Source organism: Nicotiana tabacum, unplaced genomic scaffold (genome assembly GCF_000715075.1).
Source record: "Nicotiana tabacum cultivar K326 unplaced genomic scaffold, ASM71507v2 Un00006, whole genome shotgun sequence".
Taxonomy (NCBI): Eukaryota; Viridiplantae; Streptophyta; class Magnoliopsida; order Solanales; family Solanaceae; genus Nicotiana; species Nicotiana tabacum.
Genome location: NW_027438244.1, coordinates 1,117,139 through 1,132,052, shown reverse-complemented (window position 1 = coordinate 1,132,052; position 14,914 = coordinate 1,117,139). Strand labels below are relative to the sequence as shown.

At 35.9% G+C, this 14,914-nt stretch overlaps 3 protein-coding genes across 4 annotated transcripts; 2 read left to right on the top strand and 1 right to left on the bottom strand.

Moving 5' to 3' along the window:
- Nucleotides 1-328: 328 nt before the first annotated feature.
- On the top strand, nucleotides 329-5,923 carry LOC107781268 (uncharacterized). Of its 2 annotated transcripts, none has more exons than XM_016601955.2 (6): nucleotides 329-631; nucleotides 1,449-2,511; nucleotides 2,594-2,757; nucleotides 4,626-4,662; nucleotides 4,885-4,949; nucleotides 5,031-5,923. In XM_016601955.2, the coding sequence occupies exons 1-6, from the start codon at nucleotides 543-545 to the stop codon at nucleotides 5,512-5,514; spliced, it is 1,902 nt and encodes a 633-aa protein (XP_016457441.1). In that variant the 5' UTR covers nucleotides 329-542; the 3' UTR covers nucleotides 5,515-5,923. The 2 variants fall into 2 exon arrangements, with proteins under 2 accessions (XP_016457441.1, XP_016457440.1); XM_016601954.2 differs by having other exon boundaries at nucleotides 337-631; nucleotides 2,582-2,757.
- Nucleotides 5,924-6,569: 646 nt separating this feature from the next.
- Nucleotides 6,570-7,405, bottom strand: LOC107781269 (uncharacterized). The gene is made up of 2 exons (XM_016601956.2): nucleotides 7,015-7,405; nucleotides 6,570-6,745 (listed from the first exon to the last, which is right to left on the bottom strand). The coding sequence occupies exons 1-2, from the start codon at nucleotides 7,317-7,319 to the stop codon at nucleotides 6,685-6,687; spliced, it is 366 nt and encodes a 121-aa protein (XP_016457442.1). The 5' UTR covers nucleotides 7,320-7,405; the 3' UTR covers nucleotides 6,570-6,684.
- A 2,592-nt stretch (nucleotides 7,406-9,997) lies between these two features.
- Nucleotides 9,998-12,684, top strand: LOC107781270 (BTB/POZ domain-containing protein At3g22104-like). The gene is made up of 3 exons (XM_016601957.2): nucleotides 9,998-10,723; nucleotides 10,931-12,031; nucleotides 12,395-12,684. Exons 1-3 carry the CDS (start codon nucleotides 10,661-10,663, stop codon nucleotides 12,566-12,568), a joined length of 1,338 nt encoding a protein of 445 aa, XP_016457443.1. The 5' UTR covers nucleotides 9,998-10,660; the 3' UTR covers nucleotides 12,569-12,684.
- Nucleotides 12,685-14,914: the final 2,230 nt, after the last annotated feature.

Genomic DNA, 14,914 nt, shown 5'->3' with positions numbered 1-14,914 from the left:
ACAAAATATTATTGGATAAATAGAGTCATATTATAAATTTAACTTATTTATTCTATTACATGAAAGCTAGAATTTGAATTAGTTTAATAAATTTAAACTCTTGAAAATTGTTTAGGTCGTATAGAAAAATAATAGTAATATTAAACATTTCATAACTTAATATTGCCATTCTTATCTTTTGCCATCTTTTCAGATTTATTTAAATAACAGAAGAGGACAAATGTGTGTTAGATGCAATGAAGACAAAAGAAACTAAAACGAAACTAGAGAGTACGGGAAAGAACACTTGTTAGAGCTGTGGTTAGATTTGGTCCCGTGACCCTGACCCTGACTCTGTTTACATTACAACAACGCAAACCAAAACCCGAATCCAGATTCGTTCTCTCTCTCTCTCTCTCTCTCTCTCTCTCCCTCCCTTTTCCGCTTCTCTTTCTCTGCTCAGTGCAAAAAAGAGAAAAAAACTGATCTTTCTTGGCAGAGAAAGACGAGATTTGTGATTTCATTTAGATACAGATACATATAGATATAGCGGGTAAAGGGGAATGGCAAAGAAGAAAGCAACCATGACTCTCAAAGACTTTCATGGTGGTTCTATTCCTTCAGATCTTCCCTTACCTTCTGCTCCTGGCGTGTGAGTTTCCCCTTTTCCCTCTGTTTTTTTCTTCTTTCTATCAGCATATATGACTTCTTTATTGAGATTTTAGGTAATGAGTTTCGATTTTGTGTGAATTGAGAAGTGGGAGTTTTTTACCCTTAAATTAAAGAGAAACTTGTGATCTTTGTCATGATAGAATGGAGAAAAATTGCTGCTTTCTGCAAGAAATTGATCTATTTTAGTGTTTGACTGAATTGAGCCTTTAGTTGGTAGGTTTCATTAATCGAGGTCAGAATTTTGCTTGCCAGTAACTGTGATCTGGTGTTTCAGCGTATATGATTTTTCCCCTGTTCAATTTGGCTTTGTAGATCTGGGTACATGAGATCCCCTTTGATTTGGGAATCTTAAAGTCTTAGAAAGTTAAATTGTGGCATAAAATCTTCAAATACTTATGCTGGATTATTCTATATGTTTGCACGAGTTGCTATAAAGAATGACTTGCAGACCATTATGTTTACAAATTTTATTAGTGACTTGCTCCCTTTTGGAAAGTTTTTGGCACCTTGTAAACAGAATAAATTCATTAAAGGTGTATGCTATTGTGTAACCTTCAATCGATATGTCAATCGGCCATGTCTCAATTTCAAACTAGTTTGGCTGCTATATGGATCCGCTACTCCATTCCACTCTATTTGGCCTCAATTAATTCCTATACTGCCGTGTAACCGTATGAAAAAAAAGAAGAAAAAGCTGAATGCAGTTACTGTGATTTGTATATTTGTTTGTATTGTTCACTCTTTTGGACAGAAAATCCCTGATGCTGATATTTTAATTTTTTTTTTCTGGTCGGTAGAATGGTTAGGCCATCAGATCGTGGTGGTTTTGATCGCCAGACATCATGGGGAAACCCCATGGGAAGGCCAGAGCACCGTTTACGTCCGGGATCAGCTGGTGCAACCAGAAACTTTGATGAGAAGACTCCTTTCTTGAGCCATAATGCACCAATAGGCCGTAATTTTGATGAGGATGAAAGAAAGCCATTGGATGGAGCATCTGGACCTCGTCGAACAGTTAGTGATGAGAGTATCCGTGCGTTGCCAAGTCGTGTGGAACCTAAGGCAGAATACTCTATCACTGGGATGGTAGGTAGCGGGCAAGTATCAGCTCCTCCATCTCAAAGTTTTAGAGGTGCAGCAAGTGGTACAAATGTGGCTAGGTTTAATGAAGCGACTAGTATGGGAGTGAGTACTAAAAGTTCTGGTAGTGGCATTGGCAGTGGCAGGAGGGCGAGTTCTCCGAATGTGTCTGCAAATAGTGGTCAAGTGGTTACTGGGTCATATCCAAATGCGTGGGGCCTAAGAAAGGAGGTGCCAAGTGCAAAAGAATCAGTTTCTGCTCCATGGTCTGCTCCGGATGCTGAGTCAAAGTTGGCCCATGCCAGTGCCCTCGAGAAAGTCTCATCTGGCAGGTGGCATTCAAAGCAGCAGATTCATTCTCAGGTTGATGTTGAGGTCATTAAACATCCAGACACAGAGAAAGAATTCTATCATCACGGAAGTACTATGGTCTACAATAATGTCTCCAACATGCCAGATGTCGTGGGAGGACCCGAATATAGTGATCAGGTGCTAGCGGTGCATGCCGAAAGAAGTCTTGCTCTTGCAGATGGGGTTCATGGGTTTAGCAAGGAGTTACCAGCACGGGAGAGGGCCAGGTCCCCTTTATTTATGGAGGCAAATGAGAGAAGAGCTTCTCCTAATGTTACTGGATTTCAACGGCCCCATAATGTTATTAGCTCTGGTGGATATGAGTTGCAGGCGCCAGCATCTTCTGAACCATCCGAGCGGCCCAAATTGAAGTTGCTACCAAGGTCCAAACCATTGGAGAGTCTGGAGCAGTCCATAGATTATAAGCAGGTTTGTGGCATTGCTCTCTGTCGAGGTTTTATTTATATATAAGAATCTCATTTCGTTATCTCAAATGTAGGTCAACCAGCAGCCTAGTAATCCTGTTCGTATTGAAAAATCGGGCGATGCAAATCCCATCAAAACTGGGTTTGTTGAACCTGAGAGTGGTAATCTTGCAATTGAACGCCCAAAGTTGAATCCGAAGCCTCGGTCGCAGCTTCTTGAACAATCAGAGGGAAGCACTGAAAATAAAAGGTCTACCTAATATTTCTGCACTCCCCCTGCATCTGTTTATTGCTTCAACTGCTTGGCCTGTCTATGTTAACTTGGAGTATCATGAAAAGATAAAAATGTGCTTATTCAGGACCTTTTAGTGGAGATGGTTAGTAGTATGAGAATATAGTTGGATTTCTGGAATGTGATGTTGTGAAAATATGTCAACCATTTCTCCCAGCTGTAATACCAACTTACCAAGTTAGATGGATTCAGATCTTAACAAAAGAAATGCCAAGTTACCAAATGGTTCTGTATTGTGAGGATTCATTGGAAATTGACTAGTTTTACGCCTATTGCTACTCTCCTTTATTCTTCTTGGTACTGGCAATGCAAGTAATTTCTCACAGGCAGAGTAAAAAGATCCATGTTGGCGCCAATTAGTTGTGGTTAAGGTTTAGTTCTCTAGGAGTCTTTTAGTCTTGTTAGAGATTTGTGTTAGTAGAAAATATAGAGATCTCTAGTGTTTGATAACCCAAATCTTAAAATATTGGATTGATATGATTCTAAATGGAGTGAATGGCTAGTGAGTATTCCTACAGCCAACCCAACTAGTTTGGAACTGAGGCATAGTAGTAGTAGTAGTAGTAGTAGTAGTAATAGTGATAGTAGTAGTTGTTGCATTGTCAAGTGATTCTGTGTTTCAGTTTTTCGCTCCTGCTGCATCTCTTCTCGATAAGAGCATTATGAGGTTTGTCTTACAAGGGTATTATTGAACTACACTGACTATTCTAATGCCTTAAGTGTTGTTGATTATGGTGATTAGAGGAAGAATAGTAAGAGTTGGTGGACAAGGTTTTGGGAAATTTTATGAGCTGAGTTGCAAGAAAATAATGTCTTTTGGCTGTTAAATTGCTTATTATGATCCAATGAATAGCTCTAGTGTTTTTTAACTTTCATAACCTAGTATTGCCTTTCTTATTTAGATAACAAACTGGCTGTTATTTTTATTCTCTCTTTCTTTTCCTGTTGGAGAGGAGAAGGGGGCAGTTAGTTGATTCATGAATCTAGACAATATATCAGGTCCAGTAACAGATAAAGATGATATTCGGGGCATCACTAGGAAACTTCCTTAGCAAATTTAAAGTTTTACTTGTGTTTTCTCTCTATGAAATCTCACAACTGATATTTGGTCTTCTGCTCCATCTCCTTTGTGATCTCCATCTTTTTAGAGCTGCTTTTACTGAGATGAAAACTTAAGTCAGGTTTATGAGGACGGTGGATTTCTCATGTTTGATCAAGTAAAAAGGATAGGATAGTTCCTTTATTTTTTGGCTCGAGTACTTCCTTAGTGAAGCATAATTGCAAACATTATTCTTCCTGAATAAATCTATATTTTTGCATCATTTTGTGATCAAGTTGCCATTAAAAAAATTGAATCACTTGGTTGATGCATCAGTGTCTCGGAAATTTCCAAGACACTGATGCATATATCTATCCAAGACACTGAAGTGGATAGATATTCATGCATCAGTGTCTGATTTCCAAGACACTGATGCATATATCGAAGTGGATAGATATTCAAAGAGGATGATGGCCTTTCTATGATTTACCATGACTTGAAGTTGGGTTCTTTAAACTTCTAAAATTTGAAGGGAAATTGGCAGCTTGTCCCCAAGTTGAGGTTTATAACTGTTATCATCTGCTTTTTGCTGTGAATCAGTGGTTAGTCTTTTTCGATGGTTATCCTAGCATAATGAAGTACCCACTGAGTCACCTTGCTCTTCTTTATCATCCACTCTTCTTCCTTCCTCTTGGCAGTTTCTACTCGCCTTCCTATAAGATGTGATCAAGGACATCTATTCTAGGTAAAGCTGACACTGTTTTGTGCTTATGACTTGTGTGCGCAGGAAACCATTATTTGGTGCTGCTCGTCCACGTGAAATGGTAAGTTATTAGTCTTGTGAATGCAGAAGAAAAGTAATATTTGCCAAAGATAATGTTTCTTCTTTTGCTGATGAAAAGAAACATAATATGTTCGTTTTACACCTCAATGTCTTTTAGACTTGCTTGATGAAAAAATTAACTAAGATTGTACTGTCCTCTTCCAATTTTTGGTTCCCTAATGTTTGAGGTTTTCTCATTTCCATTATGGGCGGTCACCACCAGGTTCTGAAGGATCGTGGGATTGATGATGTTACGCCTAATCATGATCTTCATCAACCTCATCCAAGGTAGTAAATCAGTTGATTCTGCAATCGCTTTCTGACTCAGAAGTTTCTTCGCTTGACAAACTAAATGGTAATTCTCTGAAGGAACAAACTACATGGTGGCAAAGCAGAGACAGTTATGCATGCAACCAGGCATAGTGAGAAAGTAGCGAGTATCCCCATTGACCATAGGATGGCAAAGAATGCAGATAGGCGAGATCACAGGACAGATGTCGAAAAGGGAGATGGACAGATGAGGAATTGGAGAAACGAGAACTGGAGGAACACCAAGGAGATTGAAAGGCACCACCACCATCAGCCGCAGCAACATGCACAGGAGAGGCCGCCCTCACCAGAAACCTGGCGCAAGCCTGTTGAACCACCAAAACCTGCTTCTGTCGATGCTGCTGGTGTACGATATGGAAAAGCAGCCTCTGCAGTCGAGCTTGCTACAGCCTTCTCAAGATCGGTCTCTGATCCAGCAACAACGGATCGTTTTTCTAGCCAGAAAGGCCTTCCTAATCGGGGTCAAATCCCTTTTTCTCGGTTGACAGGCCCTCCTCAGAGGCCTCAGATTAACGGGTACTAAGCATTGGGAGATTATCTATACATTAGCAAATGAAATGTCATATTATTGCAATTGCTTAGTTGGATGCAACAGAGATTTGTTTGCAGCGGGAATGCCAAGATGGAGATTATAATTGTTCTCCGTGCTACAGGCTAGTAACAAAATATATGCTCTTGCTGCTGAAAATCTAGAACCTGATTCTTCTCCCTTTAAACCTAACACCTTCAACCTTGGGAAATCCGTTCCTTTTTCTTTGTTTTTCTTTTCTATCTTTTTAGTTTGATAATAATCATCGGGGATGATGTTTGTTCCCTTTATAGATGATTTGTTGCTCAGAATGAATTTCTGATTAAAGCCTTGATGGCATTAACTAATGATGTATACTTTGGAGGTGTTTTACATTTCATGGCTAATGCCATCTTTCATTTGATTGATGGTGTAGATGTGTAGCGTAGAAACAGAATCGCTCTATGGATTGAGCTTCTGCCGATATGTCTTGGCAGTATCACAACACATTCTCAAATAGCCCCTTTAGATGAATTTGGTTTAAACAGAATCGCTCTATGGATTGAGCTTCTGCCGATATGTCTTGGCAGTATCACAACACATTCTCAAATAGCCCCTTTAGATGAATTTGGTTTAAAGACGCGGATATGAAATTAGTTATAATTTTGCCTCAGAGGTTTTTGGGGTGACATATGCACACTAATTATGCAGTATGAAGTTATTTTTAGGTGTTAAAGTAGTATAGCATGTGATGTGAAGTTTAAGTGCATTTTACAAGTCCGAAATGTATTGCAGACAATAGTATGGTATTGGAGAAGGGCGGGTTCACAATTTCACATTACCCCTGGTAAATTGCAGAAGCCTAGGAACAAATCCCTATCGCTAGACATGCATCAGGGAGCATTTTATTGACATAATCTTATAATTTTCTTGGCTTTCGAGTAAATCTACTCAGCAATGGCGGATATTGCATTAGGTGAGAACTTTGATTATGTAATTGCTCCTCTGGGTTTTTATCGGATAATTATAGTAATAGTAATAATTGCACTCTTGGTTTCTCTATTATAAACTAAAAGACAAAAATATATTTCAATCATTGGTTGAATTATCATGACACTGATGTGGTTCCACAGTAGCACACGAACTTCTCACTAAGACATGAAGAGAATAACTAGCAAAAGGAGATTAAAACACGAAGGTCATTGCTGATAGTGCCACAATACTTGTCTGAAGCGGAGCTTGTACCCTACAACAAGGCAAAATTACATGTCAAGTATTAATCAATGGTTGCGGTACAGAATAAAACAAGTACCAAAAAACACGGAGTATAGGCAAATTTAGGATTCTAGAGTTAATAATATCTGAATGACTCTAACATTTTTAACTCTTTCATTGAAGATACAGGTAGTTTGAGCTAAAAATAATGAATTCAGTTGAACTCATAAAATCTGTCCAAGATCCGCCTCTGGTATCAAGTATTTGATAATTTCAGGATAACGTAAAATAATTGTTTACCTGAGATCATGGTAATAACCACAAGCTTGAGAATTAGTTTTTGGTCTAACGTTTTTCATCTTCTTGGTGGTGGCTTTGATCCCTTCTTGTGCTTTGTTGGTAGAGGAAGTATTATTTTCAGAAATGGTGTATAGAGATGGCTGCCACAGTCCCTTTGACGATGAATTTCTACGAGCTAATTTGCGGCCCTTGGTTGTGTTTTCCTCTATGCATGTCACTTGAACAAGAGTACACGCCTCCATTTTGTGACTACTTTCACTAACAGAACCACTATAACAGGACAGAAAATCAGCTAAGAACTTCATAGTTCTTTAACTTTAACTCTAGTCCTATGTTGGGCTTTCTTTCGTCTAGTGCTGTTGAATTTTTAGAACAATTTAAGAGACACTATTTAGGTCAATTTGATCACTTTGGGCTGCAAGTGAGGTGTGATGATAGTGAAAGGCCACCTTTTTAATAATATGGATGACAAATAATTGGTGATAAAATAAAGATATGGTGGATTGCGTTTAATGATAAGATTATCAAAATCGAAATGCATGTCAAATGCGTGAAAGCTAAAACTTTCTCCTCTCCAAAGTATCAACTTTTCTGGATTAGCACAAATATTGGGTAACTCTGTCCACCAAAGCTCATGAGTCATGTAAAAAGAACTCATCTACTCCGATATTTTTCATCTTTACTAGAATTTGAACCCCAATTTGTCCAATTTCTTAAAAACAAATGCCAAAAGATAAAGTTGAAAATTTTGGTCATAAATAGTGTACTCCAATTTAGCTCACATCTACTCCCTTTTTTTTTTTCTTTCTTCTAATAGATATTCTAATTGAGCTCAAAGGTTAATTAAGGAAGACCAGTGGAGTCGTTTGTTTTATCTGAATTCAAGATTCAAAAACAGTAAGCGAATTTTGGTTTAGCCAAGTTTCTTTTTTTACTAGAACTCTTATTAAATTATAAACCGATTAGCTTCATGGACATGCCGGCTTAATTTATCATTTACTACTTGAAAATGCGATATGTTATTGCAACTAGATTCATCTTTTGCAAAATCTATCATTGATCAAAAGTTTCTACCTTTTGTTGTATTTTTCTGCTTTTAAAAAAGTGTGCATGCATTCCACACATAAAAATTTGCCTTTATCCTCGTGTTCTCTATCGCTTCTTCTTCATTATCATTTTCCTTTTGGTGCCTGTTAGTATTGTCACATGAGATACTCTTGCATTATTATTTACTCTGGAACTATTTTATTTTTATTTTTTTATTCTTTTTGGCTTGGGGGCGGGGCCCGTACAGAGAAAGATACTACTGCAGATTTATTCATTTTTATAGAAGAATATACACCTACCGAATATGAATGAATGAACCTTGTGTAACTTCAAAAATTTATAAAAATATAAGTTAGTTATGTTTGCACATATAACACCTTAAATCATAGATTGTGAGTCTATTATAGATAGTTAGGCAATCTTCATAAAAAATTGGATAGCATGTATCAGGGGCGGATTCACCCCTTTACAGTGGGGTGGCATGGCACGCGCTAAGATGATAAATTTTTTATATACCTATAGTGAAATTTTCTTAAATTAGATTAAATATCTTATCCTACCACCCGTAGTCGTAAATTAGACAAATGTGTCATGACTGGTAGATCTTTTTGAAAGTTTTTCTCGTGTGTAAAATTCAAGTTGGAAATTATCTTGACCCTTGTCCGACTTTCACTTTTCGTGTGCTTTTTATTTTCTTTTTGCCCCGGTCATTTTCCTTTTCGGCTACCTCCCAATTTTTTTATTTATCGTTTCATTATTTTTTGCATTTTTTTCTTTATTTTATTATTTATATGCGGTCTCTAACAAGAACACTAAAAAAAAGAGACTCCAAAATTATAAAATTCTATAAAATAAGCATTCCTCTTAATTTCAAATTTATGAGTTTTCTTCTTTCATATCCGAAAAATTTGGTCTTAGTGGGAATTTACGATTGAGATCAAATTTTTTTCATCTTATTTTATTATATCATAAAAATTTGTGTTATTCTATGGTTATTAAATATAATTTAAATCTCTTTAGTATTAAATTATGACAAAAATTTCGTAAGCATTGCTTAAAAAATATGAGATTTATGATTTTGATTTTTGAGAACTTGTAGTTTATTTAATTCTATACTTGTGGGGTATAATTTATCTATTGAAGATATTTTAAAAATTTCTTATTATGATTGATGTAATTCCCTTGTTGAAGATGTTATCTTACTTGTGTAAATTTATTTTTAATATACAAAAAGAGATGTAATTTCCTAGTAAAAATATTGATTTTACTTGTGTTGTTATAATAAAGGTATGTTCCTTATTTAAAATGCTAATTATGTCTATTTTTTAATATTTGAGATGTAATTTTTGTATTTGCAAATAAAAAATATTTATTAAGTTGACCCGAATAAACTCAAAAAAACCAAATAAACATTCATAACAAATTTAATATTAGTCATTACAAGGAATACATTAAAAGAAACTATGGCACACGTTACATTCAAAACCTAGATCCGCCTCTGCGTATGCTATGGTAGCTTTTGGCAAAACATTGAGGAAAGCTCACTTGGGTCTTTAGGTGCAAGCTGCGACAGTTTCACCTCATATCAACCCAAAGTATACGTAGAGGTAAAAGAGCAAAGAGGAATTACTAAATTAAACTTAACAACAACAACAACAACAACGTAGACTCTCGGCTTCCTCCCTCCAAGAAGTCCCACTTTGCTTTTGGGGTGACTCAAACTCACAACCTCTTGGTTGAAAGTGGAGGGTGCTTAGCACTAGAGCAACCAACTCTTGACATAAAATTTAACTAAATTAAACTTAAAAAGAACCAAAAATTTCACAAGCTACCTGTATCAACTAACAATAAATTGACCAGAGAAAAGGCGGTTACCACGAATCACTTCTTTTTGTAATTTGCAGTACTTTCCCTGCAAGTTAATGAAGTTCTGTAGTCAAACAAGTTCTGTTATGGACTTATGGTGGGATCTAGTTTGCATTAAAGGAAATTATCTCAAAGTCAGCTTATCCCACTATCCAAAATTAGCGGCAAAAAGTGGAAAACATCATCAACTGCTACGTACCAAGAACTGTAAATTTGGATATTCAATTTTTAACTTTTATATTGTAATTAGAATTTTCATAAAAAGTGCTATAGATCAATAGCTTAATTTTAATGTTAAATTTTTTGAAAAAGTCATAGTCAAAGAAAAAACTTTAACTTCTCAAATAGTAATAATACCATTCTTTATAGAATTAGATAGTTCTAAAAAGCAAATGAACTCCCATTTTTGCCCTTAATTTTCAGGATTATCTTAATACTGTAGCTTTATTGTAGCCCTAAATTATTTTGGATGCTTCTAATTTCCTAGAATTTTCTATGCACTCATTGACATAGCATAGTTTACAAATGTCGAGAAACCTCCTTAATAAACTACATGGTTTTAAAACTCGAGTTTGTCAGTTTGAAATCAGTGTTTGGAACTCTTTTCATCCTCCATCTCTCAGCATTTTGCTTGTTCCCTTTGAGTATCATTCTAGAGCTAAGACAGCCTAGTTAATGGTTTCTCTTAACATTCATTTTCCTGTCTTATAGCTGTTGGAGCCATCCTTTGACTATGGAAAATTGTTGCCTTCTTGAGGTAGATGTCAATGGCCAAGAATTATTTTTGGTGGACAAGGTAACCTAGAGAAACATACATTTTACTACAATATCCTGTTTCCCATTGACAATTTTTTGTCATTGTCATTGAATTTTATTACATCCAAGTTTTGTGTTTAGTATACTTTTGCCATTTCCTTTGAGGAAAAGATTCTTAGGGACTAAAATGTAGCCTTTAAATATCTGGACTGACCATCTTATATTAATGCTTTTTAATCTTCTGCAGACTATTCTTGTATCTCTCTCAGGGAGATTAAGAGAATTATTCAGTAAGTTGACAGGGAAAACAAGAAGGCTGAAATTAATTTTCGACAAATTTCCAGGAGGTGCTGATTGTTTTGAACTCATTGCTAAGTTTTGCTATAATGGTGGTAGGATAAAGATTACTCCTTTTAACATGTTTCAACTGCATTGTGCTGCCAATTACCTGGAAATGAATCAAGAAATGCAGGGGAAACCAAATTTGATTGAGCAAACGAGTTCTTATTTTCAGAAGATTCATTACATGACATGGTCTGAGTTAATAACTGGCTTGGAAAAGTGCCAACAACTCCTTTCTTTCTTGCCATCTTCATCTATACTTCAAGATTTCTTGGATTGTGTTGTTGGAAGGCTTGAATTTCATAACATTTCTAGCCCATGTGCATCTTCTTCCGACAATTCGTCAATGCAGTTTTCAGGGGATATTAGTACAGAAAGCAAGGGAATTTACAGTTCTCAAACAACCTGGTGGTTTGCAGATCTTGGATTTTTGAACCTTAATATGTTCAGGAGAATTATAGAGACAATGATGTCTAATAAATTGGATCATTCTGTGATTTCTTCATTCCTGTTTTATTACAAAAGAGTGAAATGTCCCACTGCTTCATCAGCTCAGAAATGCAGAATCATTGAGACAATAATCAAGTTCCTTTCTTCTCTTGATGGGAGTTTTATCTCTATTAGAGGTCTATTTGACATTCTACAGGCATCTTTTACCTTGAAAATGAGCAAATGTGCAAAGGGGAAGTTAGAATATTTGATTGGCTCGCAGTTAGATAGAGTTAAACTTGATGATTTGCTTATTCCTTCTCCAGCAGGGGAAAAAAGTGCTTATAATGTAAATTTAGTTCTGAGGTTGCTTGACATATTCCTCTCCAATAGCCGCGAAAAATTATTGATGTATCAACTGAAAAACGTTGCTGAGTTAACAGATCTATATATCATGGAAGTGGCACCTGATCCTTATCTTAAACCTTGCAAGTTTTTGGCATTGGCAGCAGCACTGCCTGATATTGCAAGAGAATCATATGACACAATTTATCTTGCCATGGATATGTACCTCAAGGTAAGACATCTTTCACTAGTGTTTTCACACTCAAAACTGGTTTGATGTTCTCAAAAATCAGTTCTCTGTTATTGTCTTTTTGTTGTATAAACCTTTAGCCCTGTCACACTAAGCCTGGAAATATTGTAGAAATGAACTAATGTTTCATTTTAAGATGTAACTTATATACACTTGACTCTATAATTTAACCTGTTATAGCAGGCTATTTACGGAGTAGTATTTATTATAGGTTACAAATCAATATTCTTTTTACATATAATTAGCTACTTGCTATTACATACCTTTTAATTAAGTGATCTGTTTTTTGTATTATTTTGACGCCGTTGATGCATAGAACTTTATTAACTCTTGATTTTGTAACAGGTACATAAATATGGTTTATCTGAAGAAGAAAAGATAAAGATGTGTGGTGTCCTAAGCTATGAGAAGCTCTCTGAAGAAAGTCTAAAGGACCTTGGTCAAAATGAAAGCTTTCCAGCTTGTGCATTGGTCACTCAGCAGAACAGGCTCAGTTATTCGGTCACAAGACACATCTAAATGTTTAGTGAGCATTAGAATCAATGTAGTTTTTGAAACGCAATTAGCAGTGGCAATGTATATACCAAGTCTTGAGAAAGTTTAATGTAACAGGGTAGGAAAATCAAGTTTTGTTATGTTAGCATACAATTAATCTTTTGACTTGCAACAAGGTTCATCACATTTTCATTTCATCTTCCAGGTGAAAAGAACAACATTATCAATCAAAGCTCCCTTAACAATTTAAGACCGAGAGGGTACTGCTTCGGAATACACTAGAAATTAAACTCTTGTGTACTTCTTTTGAAAGGGATTTTAGGCCTTCTTGGTCTTTTTCAATGTTGAATTTAAGAAATGTACTTTTTAGATCTCTTATGTGTAAATGAAAGATCTCTTAAGTGTAAAAGTAAATTTTTGTAAAAAAAGTAGGGTCATAAAAGTAAAAACAAGTTTGTAAAATGTCAAAAAAATCAATTGACCCCCTTTGAAAGTGCGTGGTACTCATATACATTACATGCATATATATATTTGTTTTTTTAAGAAAATAATCTATATAGAGAGCTTGAGCTTAATATAATGAGTGCGCTCATATACTGACTGCTGATAATATGCAAATTTTCTAAACTTGAACGTTTTTACAAGATTAGTGGCATATGCATTAGCATTGGCTTGCTTACAAATTACAATGGTACGTCAGGAGAATCAAACCCCACTTCCTCGGCCTGTTGCCATTTTGTTTACTAAATACTCCATACTATTCAAACGTACATTTCGAGAAGAAAAAAGAAACAGAAGAAAAGTGTCTTTCTCAAGTTTTCTTGAAACTTTTCTTTGACGTACAGTTCGATCCCTACTAACATAGAGGAGTTACAAACAGCTGAAGAAAAAAAAAAGTTATCGACTTATAGGATTTTTGTCTTTTTGTCCTTGTCTTTGTCTAATATTGGAGCCAGAGAAGTTCATTAATTTATTAAATGGATGTTTCTGAAGAATATTTACAGAGAATATCGAGCCAAGACTTTTTCTAATACAGAATCTCCCAGCGACTAATGCGGCTTGTTACAAGCACATTAGTGGGGCTCGCTAACACAATCAATGCCTTCATTGTTATTTGTATTACAGTTTCTAGGTGTATGGAAAGTTCCATTGTAATTGTATACAACTCCATACCTCTTTCGCTCTTTACTCGATCCATTTTTCCTTTCAACACTATGCGAAAGAAAACTCACTATATACTGATATAAAGACAATATCTTTATTTCATAATCTGTTTAGTGTAGGCATTAACAATTGATCTTGCTAAGCTGGTTTTGGAGCATACTTAATTTAACCCTTAATACTAAAATACATTGACATAGTCTTGCTTGTTTAACAGTTTCTGTCTCGAAAATGAAGCTATCTCATTGCAGAGGTTTCTGCATCTTTGTATACGGGTAAAATCGAGCTCGATATTCGATCGAGCTTCCGAACTCCTTGATTAGGCCAAGATCGAAATATTTGTGATCGGATGAAGTCGAGCTCAAAGATTGATCTGACGACTAACACCACTAACCGAGATTGGCACATGATGATTATGATCGAACCCAAAGCACTATTAAAATTAGCCATCGAAACCATCAGGTTTGCCTTCGAGTTTGCCGAAGGCGTAACGGGTCATGTTTCTAACGGTCTCTAAAAATGCTTTGCCAATTCATCCGACAGGGGTCCGTAATTCTCGCCATTAACCGGTCATTATGGCAGAAATCACGGAAAAGGGAACCAACGGTCTTCCAAAATCAAGGACTTATGTTTTTATAGTACAATTAAATAATACCATAAAGGGTAGGTCTCCCTCAATATATAAAGGGGACTTGACAATCCATTAAACTCATTGTAACATACGCTCATAAGAAATACATTTTCCAAACTCCTACTCTTTGATATTTTTTCTGTCAATAAAAGTATATTCAACTCAAGGGTGACTGACATTCTTAAAATTGAAATCATCCAATTCCTGTGGTTTGCAGTTTATTTTATCGCTATTTATTTTAATTATAATCTAATTTATCGCTTTGTATCAAGTTAATTCACATATCCTTATAATCACTAATAAATTCAATTGTTATATGATTTTGAGGGTAAACAGTTTGGCGCCCACTGTGGGGCTAAGGATAATAGTGGTTATTTGATACAAATATTTATAACACATACTACTTTACACTTGCTCTTTGAAGTATCTTTGATTTCAGGCAAAAAATGTCAAACTCTCAATTAGCATCCCTACATATCGACAACGAGTCCGGCCACCAGGGTGAGAATAACAACATAGCGCCCGGTAACATAGGGCCACCCGCTGGTCCGTTGGAATTTCGATCGCAGATCCGATAG

Coding starts and splice junctions, on each gene's coding strand:
- LOC107781268 (XM_016601954.2), top strand. CDS start 543: ATGGCAAAGAAGAAAGCAACCATGACTCTCAAAGACTTTCATGGTGGT. Junction 2,512..2,581: donor AGTCCATAGATTATAAGCAG/GTTTGTGGCATT, acceptor TCTCAAATGTAG/GTCAACCAGCAGCCTAGTAA. Junction 4,663..4,884: donor CTGCTCGTCCACGTGAAATG/GTAAGTTATTAG, acceptor GGTCACCACCAG/GTTCTGAAGGATCGTGGGAT.
- LOC107781269 (XM_016601956.2), bottom strand. CDS start 7,319: ATGAAGTTCTTAGCTGATTTTCTGTCCTGTTATAGTGGTTCTGTTAGT. Junction 6,746..7,014: donor GGTTATTACCATGATCTCAG/GTAAACAATTAT, acceptor GCCTTGTTGTAG/GGTACAAGCTCCGCTTCAGA.
- LOC107781270 (XM_016601957.2), top strand. CDS start 10,661: ATGGAAAATTGTTGCCTTCTTGAGGTAGATGTCAATGGCCAAGAATTA. Junction 10,724..10,930: donor AATTATTTTTGGTGGACAAG/GTAACCTAGAGA, acceptor AATCTTCTGCAG/ACTATTCTTGTATCTCTCTC. Junction 12,032..12,394: donor CCATGGATATGTACCTCAAG/GTAAGACATCTT, acceptor ATTTTGTAACAG/GTACATAAATATGGTTTATC.